The sequence below is a fragment of the Microcebus murinus genome, chromosome 2 (assembly GCF_040939455.1).
Source record: "Microcebus murinus isolate Inina chromosome 2, M.murinus_Inina_mat1.0, whole genome shotgun sequence".
Classification (NCBI taxonomy): domain Eukaryota; kingdom Metazoa; phylum Chordata; class Mammalia; order Primates; family Cheirogaleidae; genus Microcebus; species Microcebus murinus.
In genome coordinates, this window is record NC_134105.1 from 53,421,172 (window position 1) to 53,443,206 (window position 22,035).

Below are 22,035 nucleotides of genomic sequence, written 5' to 3' on the forward strand. Positions count from 1 at the left end.
GCCACAAACTATGCTCCTTGGAAGACAGTTTCATTTACTTTAAAAACTACGCTAATTAAACATGTAGAAGGTTAAATTCTGACAACATGCAGCTGCCTTAAGAATCTGTCCCTCTCGACTTCAGGTGGCAGGAACTCTCTGCAGAGACAAGAGGAAGTGAGAGGAGGTGAGGGGAGGATGACTTCAGCTTTCCAGGTGGCGGAAGAAAGCGAGCCTTCGGACCAAGGAAGTGCCCTTCCTTTCTGCTTTCCTCAGAACACGTCTCGGCATTGCCCTTATGCCTCGACCCATCTTCCTTCAGATGCCTGCTTCTCCAGGAAGTGCTTCTGTGCTCTCTCGGCCTTGCAGATCTGGCTGTGTTAAGTGTCACCATGCGTGACTGAGGGACAGAGGGAACCAAAAGGTATTCGATCACGCGACGGAGTCAGCCAAGGCAGAAGCCAGGCCTTAGACACCCTTGCTTGAATATGGGTGTTTGAGCCTCAGCTGGTGGAATGAAAAACTCATTCAGAGTTTGAAACGGTTCTACTGCATTGGGAGTGGAAAGCGAAGTTTCCAAGGCTTTCTAAACAAACAGTCTGATACAAACACAGCACTGTTAGAGGTCAAAGCAGATGATGTGGGCAGAACTTAGGAAGACATATATGTATACTAGTTTTATTTTTCCCACATTCACTTCAACCTTCTACAGAGCCAGCAGTAGCAACACTCCCCAGTGGGCACAGCCAACAGGGCTCTAGAAGCTCTGAACTTGGGGTCTCGAGTGCCCTTGGATAGAATTCAAGGGGTCCATGAACTAAAATAGGAAAAAATTATAAATCTATTTTCACCAGCTGAGAGTTAACACTTCAGTAATGAAGTAAATGAAGTAAATGCTTCATTTACGAATGTAGAAATATCCCCATAGTCATAACATTCTCTGTGATTTTCTTAGGAATAGAAATCATATTTCCTATCAATCATAGTTGTTGTAGATATAAATCTATACTATACCTGCAAGATCCATAATGTGTATAATTGCAAAAATATATATATAATTCTTTTTGAAATCCAAAGTATTTTATTTTACGTAGTTAAAAACATTCTAAGAAGAAACTTGTAGCCTTCACCGGGTTGCCATGGGGTCCATACACAAAAAAGCTTAGAAGCCTCTGTGCTACAGGGAGACTTGCTAGCAGAATGGAGCAAGTCATGTCCTAAGGCTCTGTCTGCACTACTACCATTCTCCATGTTGGCTAAATGACAGCACTGTCAAAAGAGTCAGAAACACTGGGTTCTGGTCCCTAAGTTATTGTATGTCCTTTGGCAAAACATCCGGTCTTCTTGCTATTGATAAGGACATAGCATGCCTGAGGACCAAAAGTGCCCTAAGGATTGAATCACGCTCTCAGTGTGCCAGGTGTCCCGCTAATTACAGTCATGCACTGCCTAACACCATATTGGTCAACAATGAACCACATATATGATGGTGGTCCCATAAAATTATAATATCATATTTTTACTATATCTTTTCTGTGTTTACATATTTTTAGATACACAAATACTTACTATGTGTTACAAGTAGTAACTGCAGGCAGTAGTAACTGCCTACAGTATTCAGTACGGTAACCTGCTGTACAGGTTTATAGCCTAGAAGCAACAGGCCATACCATATAGCCTAGGTGTGTAGTAGGCAAGTACACTCTATGATGTTCACACAATGACAAAATTCCCTAATGATGCATTTCTCAGAACTTAATCCCCTTTTGCAATTATTATTTCCTGTGATACTCACAGAACCTTCTGCACGTCTATTGTTAATTCATTTTACAGATGAGAAAATTAAACCTTAGAACTGTTAAGTAATCCCTCCATGGTCCCACCCAGCTAGAAAACAGCATAAATGGGAAATTTCTCCAAAGCTATTAGATTTCATATTCTAGCAAACTGAGATAACCATTCCAACCCTACTTACCTCATAGGATTTTTATGAAGCTCAAATGAATGACAGATATGTATTATAATATATTAGCTTTCAACAGTACTTTGCACTTTTCAAACAAGTTGCCAATATTTTAAAATTATTTATCATTATCATTATTGAGATTTTCAAGTAGAGCAAAATTTTGAGTTTTAAAACTAAGCAATGGAAAGACAGGGTTCTATCAAGGGGACTGACTTTTGAGTTACGTCTCGTGTTTAAGTGGCAATATAGTTACTGCAAAGAATGGCTGAGGGACTGTAAAAGGATCTATGTTAATGCTAGATAAGGATCGAATCAAATTAATACGTGCTTGTTAGTGTTGTGCTGCAGGGCTTGATCAGTTTATCTCTTAAGCAAATGAAACGTGTGCCCTTCAATCTGGCTACAGGTCTTTACTTTGCCACTTTTACCTCTTACAAGGTTGTACTTGAAGGAAAAATTCAGTCCACTTGGACAGGTGATATTGAGCTGAAGATGAGAGTGGTCTAAATAAACACGGATTGGCCAGCTGCTCAGCACTATAGCCTCTCCTGTTTCTTTCCTCAGAAGCTCTATAGAATCTTCTGTGCAGAGCAGAGGGACCTCTTGAGGGGCATCCTCACTTTGCCATCTCAGGGACTGCTTACCTGACTAACGATGAAGAAGATGACAGTCATGGCAGCACAGGCCAAGGTGATAAGCATGAGGAACTTGAACCTGAAAATCAGCCCCTGTTGGGAAAGAGAGACAGAGCGGTTTAATATTCCATCAGCTACCACCAATCCTTTTCTCACTATATATACATCTACAAAAAGCTAATTTTAAAGAAATCTATAAATCCAAATCCCTAAGAATGACAATAAGGTGACTTCACATCGTAATATTTCTCCTGCACAGGTGAATGCCGTTGAAAAATTTCTTGGGGTCAAATATTTCCTATGTTCTTATCTCTCCCACAGCAGTGACACCAGAGCCTGGGAAATCATATTCACAACACGTTGCGAGGCTGCTGACTTCCCTGCTAAGCTGGTTATGCCGCTCTGCAAGGGTTCAAAGTTACCAAGTCCAAGTTTTCTGCAGTTGTAATAAAATTCTGCTCCAGTGAACAAAAAGAAATGTGCATATTAATCAACATGAAGTGGCTTTGGTTGAATTTTCTCATGTCACTCCAGCTCTGGAGACATACGAGCCTTAGAAAGTGCCTGTGGTTTCCTGAGAGAAGGGTTTAAGAGAACCTGCGTTTCAGGAAGGGATGCCTATTATTCAGGGCTCTTAGGTGCAGATCCACTGCATATAAAAATTCTGTGGTTCTGCAATTCTGCTTTCCTTTTCCTGGAGGAATTAGGCCTATTTCTCCAAGGACAGCCACTTAGGCATGAACCCAAGGGATCCTTGAAAAATCAAGAATGTGTTGCCTGCATTAGAGATTTGAGGATGTTAAGTGTTTCTCTTGAATAAGGAACATAATCCATAAACAGAGATTACTGAGCTCTATCTGAGCACCCGCTGGATATTTTAGGGGAATGTGGCCTGTCAAGAGTCTGGAAATCAGATCACCTCGGCTGAACCCGTCTTACGTTTTATGGCTAATTCTGGGAAAGGGAACCTTGACTAAAGCCTCATCCCAAACCTAATCCCCAATTCTACCATATAGGAGTCAACCTCACCGCCCCCCAACCCATTGCACCTGCATTCCATGGCAAAGCTGAAGAACCTGCTGAACAAGTTTACTCCTTACTGGGAAGAGAAACACATATAGACCACAGAAAACTCCCAGATTTAGACAGGACAGCTAGATGCTTCTCGGAGTAGGATTTAGCCTCTAATTTTGCCCAGAGATCCTACGTGAGAATTTCTCAATGTGTATCTGAAAGTAAAATTTTCCAATCTGCAGGGTATGTGTATTTACATGCCAATCCGGAGATATCAAGTACCCGTTGCGGACTGAGCCAAGAGATCTGTGCCCACCTCATAGTGTAGCCGCCGGACTTTGCTCATGGCCGGCAGGCTGGACTGCTTCCCGCTGATGTTCCGAAACACCTGGAATACCATGAAGCACAGAAACAGGAAGTAGAGGCAGAGGCAGATTCCAGCCACGATGATGAAGGCCATCTGGTAGTGTCCAGTAAAGGAAAGGCAGGCCAGCCAAGGACACAAGCTGAGAGGGCACGAGCACTTCTCCTAGCTCTATTGGCAATACTCATTTTGTTTCTAAATATTTAGAAAATGTTAAGGGGGGTAGAATGTTAAAACCTCGCATTCTAATTCCAGTGACAGAGAGGTTTCCTGACACAACAGTACCAGAGGGTTGTCTTCAAAATTGCTTTCTAAGCCAAGTAAGAAGAGAAACGGTGCCTTGCTTATTAGAAATCAGAATCTGCCTTTTCCCCACCTCCCCAGGAGACGCATGTGCACAGTAAATTTGAAAAGCGCTAATATAGTGTATATCGGTTGCTAAATACAAGTCAGGTGAAGAGACACATTGAAATCACTGGAAGAGTTCAAATCTAAATGCCCAGGCCCCAGACCAGATACACGGAATCAGATTTTCCCATACTGGAGCACCAAGTATGACCATGTTTGGAAACCACTGGGCATTGGGTTAGTCCATAGCTTTTCTAAGAATGTGACTGAGATGCCCTGGCCTTGAGAGGAGGGGACACATAAGGGGTCGGTGCAGCAGCAGCAGGTGCCTGGGCCACTGGGCCTGGGCTTGAAAGTCCTGAAGTAAAACCAGGGATGAAGGACTGTTTGCAACCATCAATCGCCATAGAAGATCTTGTCCAATGGAACAGGGGACAGAAGGATACTTGGCGCAGGAGGCAGGGCAGGGGGTGGAATCTACCTGGGACCCAATGGGGAGACTGAGACCCAGCATCAGAGCCCAATCTGAGAACCACCAGGGCTTGGGGTAGCAAGAGCTGGCTTGGAAGGCAGGTGACCTGACCCCAACTACTTTCTATTGCAAAAACTCTACCCTAAATTGCCTATTTAAAAAAATTTTTTTTAGTAAGTGTGAACTCGGCATGTATATTTCATTAAATAATATATCTAATGCAGTTTCTCCTTCTTTCCTATAATCACCATTATCTTGGGATGAAGGGAATATGGCTATTTGCTGCAGAACTTAGAATTTTATTTGCTTCCTTAGAACCTCCACCATTTCTGAAAAGTGAAGGGGTTGAATTAGACTTAACATTGTAAACGTTCCCCTTGTAGTGCAGCCAACATTGTTTGGTGAGTAGGGGTGGGATGGAGGAAGGGTGGAGCTCTACTCTCTCATCTTTAAGGAAATGATACTGCAGATTTAGTGTGCTCACACAGTTCTTGTGACGCTGAGAAACCCACATAAACACAGTGGCCGGACAAAGCGTGTTTACCAGCACATGGCGAGATATGAGCCGTCCAAGGAAGAACACACCCCACTTTCTCCCCTCTCCAGAGGAGCGTCTGTTTCTCTAAGAGCATTTAACATATTATTCAGGAAGATAAAATATTTAAATCCAGCATCCTAAAAGGGATAAGCTAAGACTGTCACTTCTGCTTCCCGATGATGACTCAGGCAGAGTTTATGCCAACCAACCAGAAGCCTCGGCGACTCCTCTGGAACTAATCACCTTAGCCTTATCTCCACCGGGTCTCAGAAATGAATAGCAGCAGCGTGGTCCGCCAGCACACCAAGGTCACCGCAAGAAGTCTCGCACACAAGGGACTTCAGAAACCGGCTCTCCCACAGGGGCCCGGAGATGAGCCTCTGTGGCTCCAGGGAAAAGCTAGTCATGCTTCAGTCTGCAGTAAACAGTGTCTAATAGATAATTCAGACAGGCTGCGGGGAGACCGGCAGCCCTGATTTCTCTGCCATGGGGACAGGCTGCAACCTCTTCATTTCGCCTGCTCTCACCCGGGCTTGAAAGCAAGCAGTGATTCTCATTATTTGCCTTAATTGTGCTGTTATCATTGGTCTGAGGATCAAAGCTCTGGCTGAGCACATATGGACAGCATCAGCAGAGTCTTAGAAAATGATCTTGGGGACTGGGCGCCTAGGGAAAGAAATAAAATCCTGAGCCCATCGAGGAAGGATACGGCCAGCTCTGTTCCAACATCTGTAGTCCAGATACTGTAGAAGGGATTCGTGAGTTGTACCCCTCTACGAAGAAAACGAGACACAAGACACAATTAATACAAAGGCAATGGGGAACTTTCCTTTACATATTCTTAGCTTTGCAGCTGGAGGGGTGGGGTCCCTATGTAGGCCAAGAAACATCACAGAAAACCTAGAGAAACCGAGCTTATAGAACAGGATCAGCCCAAACATTTTCCAACTGCAAAGTGCTGTGCCTTTGACTTAATCCCAGTGCTTGTGTAGGATGTGGCCATGTGCAATGCTTTCACCCCCCAGGTTCCCAACCACCATTCCCCTTTCGAACACCCCTGAGCAATGGGCGTGGACGCAGCCATGCACATTTCAGCACCTGCTCACCTCTCACACATGTCGAATATGAAGAGGCAGAAAGAGCCAACGGCAATGGGTCCCACTTGCTTCCAGTACCCTGCGATGTGATTCCGCTCATGCTGATCCTGACGAAAACCAAAGAGAGAAAGGAAACAAAGACAGGAAGAGAGAAAAGCAATTGTGTAGGTGAGTTCAGTCAATCAAACAGCAGCTGCTAACCGCCTATCGTGTACCGAGCACTGTACTGGACTCCAGGCATACAAGGACAGAGACAACAAACATCTTTAGGAGCTCACTTCTGCTAGGGGACATACAAAGACCATGACAACGCCCATCCATGTGTGCTCTGATGGTAATAAAAACAGGGCACTATGGGGACACAAAGAAAGGCCTAGTACCCTAGGCAGGGGAAGTTTTGTGGCCCACAACATAAGTCATTTAGAATTAAAGTCCTATTGTGTTTGTAAAGGTGGAGTGATCCCCAGAGAACAAAATAAAAGACATTAAGGCATTTAAAAATGTCAAGCGTTAGAAGTCTCTCATGGTTAGAAACACAGATGTACTTTCTCCCTATCTTCATTAAAGCCAAGAATGATTCCCCGTGATAGATAAACCAAGACACTAAGAGAAAGCAAATGGAGGAATGCAGAGTGAGAAAAAAGGGAAAACCAAAAGACATATCTTAGAGTCCAGGCAGGAACCCAGGTGGGACAGGCCACACCAGCTCACTCTGGACAATCCCCCCTGCCTGGAAATGATCACCTGCCCCTCCCTCCCAGTCCCTGCTGCCGAGGCTCATTCTCTGCTGGCGGACCCCTCCCGTGGAAGGACCCCTCCCGTGGAAGGACCCCGGTTCTTCAGCAGGCAGAAGCATCTTTCCTCCCACACTGCTTTCCTGGAAGGGTAGAAGGCTTCAGAGAACTGGTTTTTATGACCAAACCCTAATGGAATTTTAAAAGAGTCCCCTCTACTAGGAAGTGCCTGACGTGAGGACCAAGTTCCAGCTAGCATGTCATCTTAGCCACAGTGTGATGACGGTGCCTTTTTTATTTTTGTCCATGGTACCTTCAATCCCTGTTGAAATGTGATTTGGCGTCTGTGCCAACAGAGGAGATGAGGGAGGTCAGTATTTCAGGGTCATGGGGGTTACTAGGCCAGCTGGACAAACTGCCAGCTGGAAGGAATGAGGCCTGCGTCCTCTGGGGGTTAACCTGTTCCTGGGGACGGTACAAGCGGGGCTGAAGCCAAAGGACATGAAATAATCATCATCATTAGAAACTGCGGATTTATCTTCTCCTGTGTAAGTTACTCACCTTCTCTCAATTGATTCTCACGAAAACACTAAACATCAGGCCTTTAGATCTCATTTTATTGATGAGGAGCCTGAGATTCAGAGTGCTGATGTCACTTGCCTAAGGCCACTCAGCTAATCAATTGGTGGTAAAGCAGGAATTGGAACCACAGGGTCTGACTCCGGAGCTCCCACTGCAACTACCAGTTTATTCTGCCTCGCCCACTGCTGATTTGAGGCAGAGGGAGGTGGGTGTCGGCTCAGCATCCCGCACAGGGCAGCTGTGATGAGGACATCTGTCCCTCCCCCGGGGGCTCTTACCATCATGTGCTCGCCACAGAAGATGATCCAGAAGGACAGGAGCATTGCGTAGAAGATGCCCTGCCGGATATCACCAAACAGCAGCATCCAGGTCCAGTCGAACCCAATGGAAAACCACTCCACTGGGATATTGATAAAGGTCATGGAAATGCCAAGGGCAAAGATGACTCTGATGGTGAGAAAATAACCAGGAAAGTCACTTTACTCATCTGGAGGGCAGAGTTTCACAAAATGCTCAGAACTCGATTTTGAGAATTGAGATGTTACTTATTGGGACTGAAGCCACTGGATCAGTTTCTTAGCTCTCGTAATAAGTTGCCACAAAGAGAGGTAAAATGCCCTATTTAGTTGGCACCACTGCAGAACGGAGAAGTGTTACATTAACCTTTCAATATAATTGAACCTAACCCCCTAATGCCACACGCTTTACTGTGGTGCCACCTCAGATCAAGAGCTTCCGAAATATTTCTGCCCCCTTACCTTCTTCTCAAATAGACCTCGATGAGTATAATTGTCCTTTCTTAGGTTATCATTAACCTGATCATTAAGAACACTCGGTATTATTATGATATCCTCAGCAACTATGAGTTATACAAGCATATTCATTTCAGTAATAAATGACTCCAAACGCATTTGAAATATAAATTCTTTTGGTTGCTTATTTAGCTTTTATGTCACTTTGCCCCATCACACTATTAACTTCCACCTTTCTATTAAAATATCATTCTTATATCACTGATTTAGTCCTACTTTTTTCCACACCCATGAAACACGTATGTTCATGAAGCACAGATCATGTGCCAGACGTATGCTAGGGCTACAGATACCTAAATGAATAGGACTGTTTTTTTCACTCACAGAGATGCATTTAGTGGGAGAGCCAGAGAAAGAGACAACTGAAATGGAATAAAATAAGCAACATCGTACAAGTATAAAAGCACAGAAGGCTGCTACTGGTACTTCTGATTTGACAGGGGCAGAAATTGAGCTGAACTGTGAGTGGAGGTTAGGGAGGTGGAAAGGGTGTTCCAAGCAGAGGGCAGAGCCCAGATGGAGGCACAGAGGCCTGGAAGAGCCTGGCCCATTTGCAGATCTGCATGTAGCACATATCAGGAATTGACAGAACAAGAGACCAGAGAAAGAACAAGGGCTAACCTTGTGAAGAAATGTGCATACCCCATTAGAGAATTTAAAATTTACCTTTAAGAAACCATGGAGTGTCATGATTCATTCATTCATTCAAGAAATATTTATTAAACTTCTACTATGTGCAGCACTGTTGTAGATGCTGGGGATAGAGTAGTGAGCAAAATAAACAAGGATTCTGCTCTGGCGATGCTTGCTTTCAGATGGGATAACAGAGGAGTACAGGGGAAAGATAATAAATAAATGAAGAATGAGCATTATGGAGAAAAACGAAGCTAGGCAAGAGAATGGAGAGTGATGGGGGTATGATTTTACATAAGGTGGACAGGAAAGAGCCTCTCAGATAAGAGACATTAGGAGCAGGGCCTGAAGGAAATGAGAAATCGAGCCACAAAGACATGGGGAAAGAGCACATCAGATGAAGAGAAGGGCAAGTGCGAAGGCCCTGGGGTGAGGAACGCCAGATGTATTTGAGCACCGTCAAGGGAGCTGGTGGGTGGTGAAGAGGACAGGAGATAAGATCAGAGGTGGCAAGGGGCCAGACCATTCAGGGGGTTTATAGGCCACAGCAAAGAATACTAGAAGCCAGTGGAGGGACAGCTGTGAGCAGAGGAGTGACAGGATCTGATTAACACTTGAACGGGAGCACTCTGGCTGCAGTGTGAATCACTGTGGGGTGGAACAGGGTGGAGCAAGGAGGGCAGTTGAGAGGCTGTTAAGGTAAGAAAGGTAAGTGCAGGTAAGAAAGGATGGTGGGTTAGTTAGATTAGGGAAGCAGCAGTAGAAATAGTGGGATTTCCTGGTGGGTGGGATGAGAGGTGTGAAAAAAGAGAAGTATAGGATGACTCCTACCTTTCCAGCCTGAGCACCTGGAAAGATGGAGTTGCCTTTGACTAAAATGGGAGCGTCTGGGAGGGAACAGGTTTGAAGTGGGAGGAAATCCAGTGTTCACTGTACATGCTACGTTTTCCATGCAAGTGAAGACGTTAAGTAGACAGCTGGAATATTTGGGTCAAGGGTTGGAGAGGCTGAGGTTAGAGACATATAAACTAAGAGTCGTCAGAGGCTAGGTGAGTTTTAAGACCATGAGACTAGATGAGATCACCTGGGGAGATAGCACAGCTAATAAAGAGAAGAGGTCCAAAGACTGATCTCTGGCTCCACAGTTTAAGAGGTTGGAAAGGTGGAAGGAAGCAGGGATGGAGACTGAGCGGAGTCAGCAAAGGAGAGGAACCAAGAGGAGGGGGGAGGAGGCCCCTGGAAAGAAAGGGAGCGATCAATAATGTCTCAGGCTGGTGATGAGTCGAGAAGACTGAAGACTGAAAAATGGCCTTTGGATTTGGAATGTGAAGGTCACTGGTGATCCCGTGAAGAGCAATTTTAGTGGTGTGGTGGTGTTAGATAGTTAGGATCCCTGGTTCTTCCCGGGATGGGGGGTGCCCTGCTGTGGTGCTGTTTCCAGCACTTGCTCCACCTGGGACGAAGGATAAGGGCCGGCACTCCATTTTGGTGCTGCCACACCCTTAATCCTATCTTGAGCAACTGCTACATCCGGGGAAGGAGGGGTGCTTTCTCAGTCTGGGAATTCCCACGCCCAGGCATAACAGGATTTGGAAAGTGACCAGAGTAATCTAAGGGCAATTATTATGCCGTTAACTTGAATCTGCATTGTGGTTCACGCCCCCAGGTGGGCTTTCTTAGAGGGAGCTCCTACACAAACATGCAATTTTGAGGACACCTGTTGATTATCTGATAACATCCTGTACCTCCAGAGCTCCAGAGAGCTCTCCTCCAGACTGGGCTAATAAAAGGAAACAATCCAAGAAGTGAGAGAGAGTGAGAGTGAATGAGTGAATGAATGAATGAATGACTGGGTTGGTCTGCCTCTCTCCACTCATGGACACAGAACCATTTTGTTTTATAATAAAGACCTGCTCCTGTGAAACTGCTTCCTACCTGGGGTTACTTCGTCATATTGGCCCTGCTCGTGATTTTTCCAAGATAATGGTCTGGACTCGACACGTTGGTGTGTCTGGTCATTCCTCAGCCAAGAAGCACACCAGGCACTGAGGGCAGACAGCCACCCTGACAGTTTTGGTGCCATGACTTGAATCTAGACATCTTTGGTGCCATGACTTGGACTCTGACAGTGGGAAGAATCCAGACTAGACTGGACTCAAGAGAGAACAGAGAAGACATGCAGACAAGATTTCTGGGAAGTCTTGGGGTAAAAAGAGGAGCAGAAAAAGAGCATGTGGCTTCAGGGGGAAACTGGGAAAGGGAGAGTTTTGTCTAAGGACAGACGATGGCAGAGCATGTTTGTGTATTACTGGACGTTCCTGCAGAAAAGGGGGCGTCCGTGCTGGGGAGAGAAAGGGAGTAAGTATATGTGCGTGAGCACCGTCCTTCCGGAAGGAAAAGGGGTCCGCTTACTGAGCTGCAGGGCAGCTCCTCCACTGCAGCAGGGAGAAGCGTCTGGTTCTGACTGTCGGGATGGGGAGCAAAGGCAGGAGAAAGAGCCAGAAAGACAAGAAGAGGCAGAACCCCAGGATTTAATGACAATTTGCATGTGAAAGCTGAAGGAGAAAAAGGAGTCCAGGATGATCCCTGGTCAAATCACCGGCCCAAAATCGCACACTGCCTGCTGGCACCAGACCCCAGCAAAGACAGGAGCATGCCGGGCCCTGGGAAACCAGCTCTTACTTTTCCAGAAGCACAGGGGGTCGGGACATCCTGGTGATCCTCCTCCAGTACCACACCATCACGATGAAGATGCTGGGCGTAAGGAAGGTCTTCATGGCAAACCACACCTTGGTGAAGCCTCCATTCTGGTGGATCCCCTAGACAGAGACCAGTGATAATTTTGAAGGCGAATATATCTTAGTATTATTTTCTAACATCAAATGCATGTTGAGGAGAGGTGAGTGGGGACCTTGTCTGCGGAACTTCCACGATCCAGAGTTTTCAGAGTCAAAGCATATGCTGTCCTCATGTACCCCAGCCCCTCCTCGGGCATTGTGGCAATATATAGCAAAAGGCTTACAAATGGGCCCACTGTATGCTAAGGACATGAGACTGAGAAATGAAGAGGGCCGAGCGGTCTCAGTAACGGCACTCATACTCTGTGGTCTGGGAGAAAGTGCAGAGGGTTTGAGGCAACCTCATTATTTCCAATAGATGGTGTCTGAATTCTCCTACCTTGTACGCACCAAGTTTAAAAAGCTAATCATGGTTAAACATATACCTTAGCGGTACAGATTAACAGGGCACATTGGAAGCATGATGTTCACCCAGCCACTCCCCCTCCAAAAAAGCCACGTTTGAGGTAGAACCAGACGTTCTTAGGTAAAAAGCAGAGACACCTTCTATTTCTTAACACCTTTCTTAGCTCTTCAATCCTCGTCAGAGCTTCGTATCAGCCTAATCTGGTCTACCAAGGCTACAAGAGCTTTTATTCCCATGCTAAGGGAAAGACTATAAATATGATCAAAGATTTTTTTGTAATGTTTGCATTGAAAAGTTGCAGATATCCTAGATGCTCAATATGCTGAGACTGGCAAATGTATTAAGCAAAATCTATACAATAAAATCAAAGCAGTATTAGAAAGTATATTTATATTATATTCACCATTTATGTTATATATACCATTAAATGAAGAAAGCAAGGAATAAAAGTCAGGTCAGTATGATCCCATCTTTTGTAAGGGAACTATTACTTATGTATAGGTGTATAGAAAAAGGAGATATATCAAAATCTCAATAGTGGTTATTTCTCTAGGTAGAATAATACAGGTAACTGTTATGCTTTTCTATATCTTTACCTACACTTTATAATCTTCTATGATAAATATGTATTTCTTGTCTGACCTTTTGTTAGATTAAAAAGAGAAATAGCCTCCTTACTCCATATGTTCTACCTTTCCCCCAATTAAACAAATAAAATGGAAAGAACCTAAAACACCAGTGTTCCCTTCAACATTTGTGCTTACAAGGTGAAACAGGTCAAAAAGAAAATTTACTATTTACTTTTATCTTCATTATGCAATTATGACTATAATATCATGATCTTATAATAGCTATAATGATCTTAAGCCCATTTAAAATCTTAAGTGGGTGAAATAATTGCATTGTTTTCAATTTCTGTAATCTCTCACACAAATGAATTCACTTTATGATCTCAGCTGTCACGGGTATGTTATTGTTCCCATTTCTCAGATCAGACAAGTGAGGCGAGGAGCTTGCCAAGAGTGAGATGCAGTTCCCTTCCAATACACACGCCGAGAACCAGAGTGCTTGGCCAGTGTTCTAGCGTCACAGCCCACTGGATCCGTGTCATTCACTTACCACCAACCGAATATCCTTGATTTCCCCAATGCCCACGTTGATTTTCTTCTTCTCATTCACAGGCAGCCGGATGTTTAAAAGGTAAAACTTATGAGCCACAGACCCGATTTCCATGAAAGGAAGCACATCACATTCATAGTAACGGCCCTCATGCTCTGGGGTCTGGAAAAAGAGCAGAGGGAGGGTTTGAGGCAGGATCACTACTTCCAATAGACTATCTCCACATTCTCTTACATTGGACTCTTATCACCAATTTTAAAAAGCTGATGTTTAAAGGTACACCTCAGAGGTACAGATTATAGGGCACATCACCCAGCTACCCCCAGCCCTTAAAAATAAAAATAAGCCACATTCAAGGTAGAACCAGAAACTTTTGGTAAAAAGTAGAGATATCTTTAATCTCTTAACACCTTTCTCAGGTCTATAATCTTCTTAAGAGCCTCACATCAGACTAATCTGGTCCACCAGGGCTACGAGAGCTTTTTATTTGCAGTGTGTCATCAGAGATCTTTAAGGCTCTGTGGAACCGTCAACTTCTTAAATGTTTAGGAAGAAGCTCTTGCTAAAGTTCACTACACTCTTTGATGATGGCTAATTATTTTCATGGTTTGGGCCTGAAGGAGAAGCTACAAGAAGCTGAAAATATCTTTATTGACTGGACAGGAAAAGAAGCAACCCAAGGAGCTCTTGGAATTTGCAGAAGACAGAAAGGGAAGAAAGGCAATAATGAGATTGTCTACTAGAGAAACTCACTCAGAATTTTCTGCCTCAAAAGCTTCTTAACTGCCCCAATAAGCAAGATGGCAGAAAGGAGCAGAAATCCTAATAAAAAATTAGCCGAGTTTCTAGAAAAGGTGCTTGGGCTTCTGTCCCCCCAAACAATTTAAGAGTTACTGCCCCGCGCATGGTGGCGGGAGACTGGAGAGTAGGGTCCTCACTGGACACAGCCAGTGTGTTCACCATGCGGATAAACAGACTTGCACGGAGACAGGAGACAGAAGACACACGAGGTGAGGCGGAGCAGGCAAACCCCTGGCTCACGCACCCTCCTCTTCCCTCCCCACCATGGCAGACATAACTCATCAGCCGTGGCCATTTTTTATCCTCTAAGGTGAGAGCGGCTCTTCTCAGACACCACCAGGTGATTAGAGCTGGCATGTGAGATTTTAAAAAATTCTTCGGTAGAAAGAATTCTGCTTCTTTTTCAAACCTCCGTTGCAAGGTGATGATGGTTCCTTACAGATCATTTTTGTCTCCCCTCTACTCTTTTCTCTTACACTTACACATCAGGGCTGGACTGACAGCTCTGCGGGTCCCACTGAAAACACACCACAGGCTCTAACTCCCCCTCAGATCAAGCCGCATCGAGGGGGCCGATTACCCTCTGTGCTAACAGCAACGGGACAGTTTTCTGATGTGTTATAAATAAAATGTCAGGGTCTTGTTTTATTTATAGAAATTGAGAATTTGAAGGAGAAGGGAACAAAACTACCATTTGATGTGTGCCTTGCCCAAGGTCCCAAAAGTAGTAGGACGAGGACATGGGCCTTCCCAGTCCAGTCGCACCATCCTGCTGCCCCCAGTTCCCGCGGGGAAGAGGACACCCAGCGCGGCAGGACGGAAGGAATGACTCTGCCCCGGCCCTGCCCACAGGCAGGCACTGCGCTGTGACGAAGAGTCCTGAACTCCAGGCCAGGAGGCTCCCACTCTAGTCCCGACCTTGTCCTTTGCTGGGGTACACCTTGGGTCACCCCACCTCATCTGGCCTCAGTTTCCCCCTAAGTAAAGCGAGAATGTTAAATAAGATGGCCTCTGGGGTCACTTCTAATTTCCTGCCATGGGTGTCTGGTGTCCTACACTTCCCTGTCTGTAGTAAGGGTAACACCACCACCACCACCCATGAGACAAATTTATCTCAGTTCAACAAATTTACAGAGAGACACATTGGCTTCCAGGATCCTGGCCTGGCCTGTCTTGGAGCCAAATTCACTGTATCCTGTTAGGGACCTTTTTTTTTTATGCACTGAAGTTCTGTCTCTGCCAGTATTTAGGGCATTTAAGAAGAAAGATTCCTCTCTCTTTCTCCTTCCTTTCCCCCACCCCCCTCAGTCCTCCCCCAACTCCAGCATGAGACTAGCTAATTAGGACAAATTACAGCAGGTGGCAACTTGACTTTTTTTTTTTTTTTAAACTTCACAATTCACCAGGGACTAAAAGCTTTAAAGCAATTTCTCATTTAATCTTCGGACTCAAGACTAAATTTCACTGCAATCAAAAAGCACAGATTTGATGATTCATTTCCTTCCCACCTTTCAGGGTTTAATATCTTTCTTGAAAGGGATCAACACATCCTAAAGATAATTAAGCAGCCATCATTAAGAAGCAGTTGCAGCAAACACCCCTCCCCCTCCCTCTGCTGGGTGGGGGGTGGGGGCTGCTCGTGTATAAGTTAGGTGAGAGACGACTTTCCGTGTTCTGAGGATGAAATTCCATATCCAAAAGCCCTCTAGCTTGGGTGTTCAACTAGTCTCTCCTCTCAAAGATGTCATCAACTTGCAGTGACAGCTAGAAAGGTTTTCATTAATTTCCTCCATTGCATACAAAGATCTTAAAATGGTAGCTAGTGCTCTCTCCTGCTTCCTCTCGTGTCTCTCTACCATTCATTTTTACCTACAGATGGCTTTGGTAGGGTACGGGGGAGCCCTATATTTGGCACTAAAAATATATCAAAAATTTATCAAGCTTAAGGTAATGAACTGAAGGGCTGTTGAAACACAGACCCCTTGGTCCTGCCCCCTGAGATTGTGATTCAGTAGGTTTTGGCTGTAGCCTGGGAAGCTGTATTTCCTCCAAGCTTTCAGGTAATGCTGATAGTCTTGGTCCTTTAGACCATACTTTCTTTCTTTAATTTTTTTCTTTTTTAAGCCAATTATTTATTTATTTATTTAGAGACAGAGTCTCACTCTGCTGTCCTGGCTAGAGTGCCATGGCATCAGCCTAGCTCACAGCAACCTCAAACTCCTGGGCTCAGACGATCCTTCTGCCTCAGCCTCCCTCAGCTGGGACTACAGGCATGCAACACCATGCCCAGCTAATTTTTTCTATTTTTGGTAGAGATGGGGGTCTCGCTCTTGCTCAGGCTGGTCTCGAACTCCTGAGCTCAAACGATCCTCCCGCCTCAGCCTCCCCGAGTGCTAGGGTTACAGACATGAGCCACTGCGCCCGGCCTAGACCATACTTTCTGTAGCTCTGGTCTAGGAAACCTAGGGAAGTTCCAGGCACTGCAATAAGAGCTCAGGTTGTAGGGTGTAAAGTTTGCCTGTGACCCTCAGTTTACACCTCCTGTGCTGGTGGCCCATCCAGTCAACATCCCCTTTGACTCTCAAGTGTGTCTCAGACAAGATATTGTACAAGATGTACATTGTAAGGTCATCCTTTGTAAGGTTCATCATCTCATTTGGTCCTTACAAAGACTCCCAAAGTAGCTATTATTATCCCATTTTGCAGAAGAGAAACTGAAACTCAGATGGTTTATGGAAGGTTCTCTGAGGTCACACAGTCAGTGATACCACCTGGAAAACCAAGTGTGCCTTGCTCCAAATTCCTTTAACTCACATTAATACAGTGAGACTGCCCCTGCCCCACCTTCCTCCTCTTTAGGGAAGGGTGGGTAAGTCTGGGGCACGGTACTCAGGGGCTTCAACCTGATGTTCCTACTATTTCACAGGAAACCCTAACTTCACAGTTATAGGCAAAAGAAAAGTTAGGAGAGGCCAGTGGTCGGACAGTAAAGGAACTAAATCGTTCAAAGGAGCGGGTAGTACAAAGCTGTCCAAATCCTTCAGGGGCAACTGAGCTGAAGCTGTCAAATGAGAAAAGACATAATTAACAATGTGCTTCCGTGGAGAGTCTGGCCTCTCATGCATTTCTCACGAGGAAAATGAGAACATCTCTGTCCCTAAAAGAACACCAGAGATCACCCAGCTGCTGGTGTTCCAGGCCAATACTCTGGAGGAGCGTGGTGTGAGTAACCATGAGTAACAATAACCGTGGCTCCATCTCACCCTCACTGAGACTTTCAAAAGTGGGTGGGGCTCGGGGGGAGGTGTATGGGAGCAGCACCTGCCATTTGAAAAGGCCCTTGGCTTATACCACCCAATCCCACGGTCCCCTGGGGGTCACAGTCAATCCCAGTGTGTTAATTTATGAGGAATCTAAGACCTTTACCCACAGGAAAATGTCTTCCCACTCTCAATTTGGGATAGTAACCTCCCTCTGGTGGGGGTGTTAAATGGGTTCTCCTGGAAAAACTGGAGAAGGGAGAGTCCTAAAAATGGGTAAGACAACCAGGAGGTCTTAAATGAAACATTTCCTCCCTCAGGTCCTGTATTTGTCTGTGGTTGTCTCTGGGATTGTTAGTCTTCATACCTGCACATTAACTTTGGCAACACACAGATGCCTAAGAAACTGGGAAGCAGACACAAGTATTGGATGTAACACAAACAGATTAGATTGTACCCCTCACAATAACTTAGCAATGTTCTCCAAACACTTTCAGGTATTTACCAAATAACCAAGAATTGTTTCATAGAGAGGAACAACTAAACAATTTCAAACAGACATTCCTTCCTCTGTTCTTTCCTGCTTCGCAGGGACATGAAATATCAACAATGCTGTTTTCTCTGCTAACATGAAGCCAAGGCCAGGCATGAATGGGCCAGGCATGGTGGCTTACGCCGGTAATCCTAGCACTCTGGGAGGCCAAGGCGGGAGGATCGCTCAAGGCCAGGAGTTCGAAACCAGCCTGAACAAGAGTAAGACCTGTCTCTACTAAAAACTAGAAAGAAATTAGCTGGATGACTAAAAATATATCAAAAAATAGCCAGCCATGGTGGCGCATGCCTGTAGTCCCAGCTACTTGGGAGGCTGAGGCAGGAGGATCACCTGAGCCCAGGAGTTTGAGGTTGCTGTGAGCTAGGCTGACACCACAACACTCTAGCCTGGGCAACAGAGTGAGACTCTGTTTCAAAAAAAAAAAGGAAGGATAATGACCAACCTTTGTGGGTCATGCATGCAAAGAAATAAGGGACACATGTACGAAGTGTAAAGCAAATCTTTCCACATACCTGGGAACCAAATAAAAACTCCATCAACTTAGACATCAAGATATCATACCTTGGGAGACGTAAAGGTGCATTTGAGTTTCCGTGGGACTCTCTCATGGGCCATTTCAGTCCACTCAGCAAGCATATCATCACGGTAAGCCAGGGACACGTCCATGGAGACTTCTGCGTTCTCTCCTGCAAGAATGCACAGTTCAGAAATGGGTTTGGGAAAGATACTTTAGAAACAGTTCAAGAAATTCCTACAGGCTTTGCCATGGAAACCAACAAAAGAGATATATTCATTGCTATCACATTCCAAACCAGGAGGCTTGAAAGTCATAGGATGAAAGTCTCGGCTGAATGCTGAGTCCCCTCCCATAATCACTCTGCCAGAAAGTCAAGAGCTTCCATCTAAACTCCTCCAGAGATGGAGGATGCACTCCTTCTGAGGCAGCTCAAATGGTCAGCTTCTGACTCACGGTCAGATCTTCTCCTATAACTTGTACTACTGGTCCTAGGTCTGCCCGGACAAGGCACACAGAAAATGGGGTCCTTCTTTCTTCCACTAAAAGTGCCTAAGGTGCTTGAAAATCATACCTCATCTGCCTGTGTTTTCTCTCCTTTCTGATAAACAAGACCAAATCTTTTGACTACCCTTCAGATATGATTTAAAATCCCTTTGGTTCTCTCCTCTGAAAATACTCTGGTCTGAAAGCACCCTTCTTAAAATTACTCCCCAAAGTTCTCAAATATAGGATCTGCTGCTTCTCTAAAACTCAAAACCTCTTTATATTATAGACGAAGTTAATGTAAAAGGCAACAAGTTTTTCCAAAATTAAAGACTTATACACAGATAAGAATATAATAATAGATACATAATTATATAAATGATAAGGAGATTAGATTAATAAAAATTGCATCCACTCACCTTGTCTGTTTTATATAGACAAAAGGTGAGCAAGTTTAAGAACAGAGAGAGGTCTAAGTGAAGAGCAACAACAAAAAGGACAAACCACATTTCCAAAAAGATTGAAGAGCCAGCTACCACTAGGGTTATAAAATGGGCTCAATTCTAGGCTTTGGCTACTCAGTAAGTCTTAGTATCTGGGCATCTGAGTTTGCTCATCTGAAAAGTAACACCCACTTTGGTATTATCCAGGGTTGTGATAAGGAAAAGGATTAAAGGTCGAGTTAGTGAAAACACTGCATGCTGCCTAGTGTGCAGTAGGTGCTTAATCAATGTTTACTGAAGCTGAACACATACAAGTCACAGAGGGAAAAGATAAGAATAATTGCTGTCTGGAAAGTTAGAGCTTTTCTATCCACTGGTCTAGTGTGGCTTAAAGCTGGTAAGTCCCTCATTCTTGGAGGAAATCCAGGAAGAGGAAGAAATGATATGCCAAAGAAGGGGTGCAAGGCCACTCTGATATAGAGGCAACCCTCAATCAACATCTGCACCCACTATCTTATTATTATTATTTAAATCCTCAAACATGGTGAGTTGGACACTCTGTTTTCATCCCCGTCCTCCTGAAATTCTACAAAAAAAAAAGACAGCAAAGGGAAACAAAAGATATTAAGTAACAAAAGGTATGAGCAGACCAGAGATTACAACAGTTTTTATAGAGGACAAACAGCTGAAGGTTTCCTGGAAGCCATAGCCTCCAGGAAACTCCCAGAGAAGAAATATTCTGGAAAAGTAGGCCAATGTGTCTGACAGAACTCTAAGCCACTAAGAATTTGAAAGCAACAGGAATTGCAGAAGGCAAGATAACCCATGGCACTGACAACAGGTGACTGCGTCAAGGTGTGCACATGCACTGGCTGGACCTTCAGTTCTCCTACATTCCCCTGTCTCTGCACAGTCCAAGGAGAGAGTCTGGACTTGAGGACACCTGGCAGTACAGAGACCCAGGGCTGAACATGGGGAATAACAAGAATCTGTAGAAGAGACTATGCAACCAACCCCCCACTTGGCAGCTGCAATGCTCAGGGTTGTCCATGCCCTTGGCCAGGGACCAGGCTGGCCACGACTGCTCCCACTTAGCAGCCCCAGTGGTCAACACAAAGAACAGGCCAGAGCTCCCAGCTGGGAGGCCAATCTTAAGCACCAAGGTACATCCTTTTCGCTTCTAACACTAGGATTAGGAACTGAGACTTCCAGTTATGTTGAAAGGGCACTTGAGGAAACACAGGACTCAAGAGTACACATCTGAAAAGCTGTAAAAGAAGTTATTAGCTTCTACCAGGCTACGAGCAGCTCACGTAGGGAGCTCCCCAGAGCCCTTCGGTTCAGAGCAGCACTGGCCTTGGACACAGGCAGGAGGGGCTCTGGATCTGGGTGCCACACTTCTAAAGCATCTGGCCCTCTTCCTTACAGCTGTCCCATTCCTTACAGGACATGAAGACCCTCAAAGGAAGGGGACACCTAGAGCCTGCCCATCCCCCTTCTAGACCATGAAAAAGGAATGCAGGACCCCAGAACCCTCTGCCCAGACAGGTCCGATCCTACTTCCAAGCCCCGTGTGGCCCCTTCCACAGATCCGGCCTCCCAAGAGGAACTAGACAACCACTTGTGCACCCTTGGGTGGTCAGGAATGGTCAAAAGGCTGCTATTTGTAGGAAGATATGAATGGAGCTTGAGCCTGGGCAGCTGGGATGTCCACGCACAAGCATGCAAGGGCCCGCTCTGTATGGGTTGGAGCCAGGGATGGGGGGAAGAAAAGGGGTGGAGAGGCCCACACTTCCTGGTCAGTCACACTTTGACACAGAATCCCAAGGAGAATTCCAATTGAATCCTAAATTCAAACCTGGCTCTCCAGTTCATTATGAAGATAAATTTGTCATAATTAGAGGATGCAACATATTTGGCTTAACAGTTTGTTGACCTGATTTATCACTTCTAAATACTTAGACATATGGCAGGCATGCCTTCATTGATACTCTTGCCCCGGGCCGCACAAATGTCAGGGGCAGGCCTGGTTCAGAGCAGATGCCTCAGGGGGAGAAGGCCAGGTAGGCTCGCCTGCTGGCCTGCTCCCAGCCTCAGCAGTTATCTAACGTGTTGAGGGTCCTCCAAGGAAAGACCGTTTTAAAATATGTTGTTCAAAACAAAAACTGTAAACACTATTTTAATGTACAATTACTCCACTGAATGAAAGCACGGAAACCCCTGTGACTTCTGTGCTTGCATTTAATTTACCTTATTCAATTCTCCCAACTACTCTATGAAGTGGACATGGATATTTCCTTTTGATTAATGACTAAACTGAGGTCCTCAGATATTAAGTAACTTGCATTAAGCATACTACAGTCAGCAACATGAGGAAGATGACTGTTTTGCAATTGCTTTAAAAGACAACCATCTTTTTTGCACTGCTTAAAGCAAACGGGCTAAGTTGTGATTAAGAAGCCCTTCAAACCAGTCACACAA

At 45.0% G+C, this 22,035-nt stretch overlaps 1 protein-coding gene across 1 annotated transcript in view; it reads right to left on the reverse strand.

Moving 5' to 3' along the window:
- Positions 1 to 22,035, reverse strand: part of WLS (Wnt ligand secretion mediator) — a 105,099-nt gene that overhangs the window by 15,794 nt on the left and 67,270 nt on the right. The window contains exons 3-10 of the mRNA XM_012767246.2: positions 18,673 to 18,797; positions 13,498 to 13,659; positions 11,857 to 11,993; positions 8,008 to 8,176; positions 6,423 to 6,520; positions 6,026 to 6,089; positions 3,911 to 4,054; positions 2,590 to 2,673 (exon numbers count right to left, since the gene is read on the reverse strand). Coding sequence (XP_012622700.1) covers positions 2,590 to 2,673; positions 3,911 to 4,054; positions 6,026 to 6,089; positions 6,423 to 6,520; positions 8,008 to 8,176; positions 11,857 to 11,993; positions 13,498 to 13,659; positions 18,673 to 18,797 — 983 coding nt within the window. The remainder of the gene's footprint in view (positions 1 to 2,589; positions 2,674 to 3,910; positions 4,055 to 6,025; positions 6,090 to 6,422; positions 6,521 to 8,007; positions 8,177 to 11,856; positions 11,994 to 13,497; positions 13,660 to 18,672; positions 18,798 to 22,035) is intronic.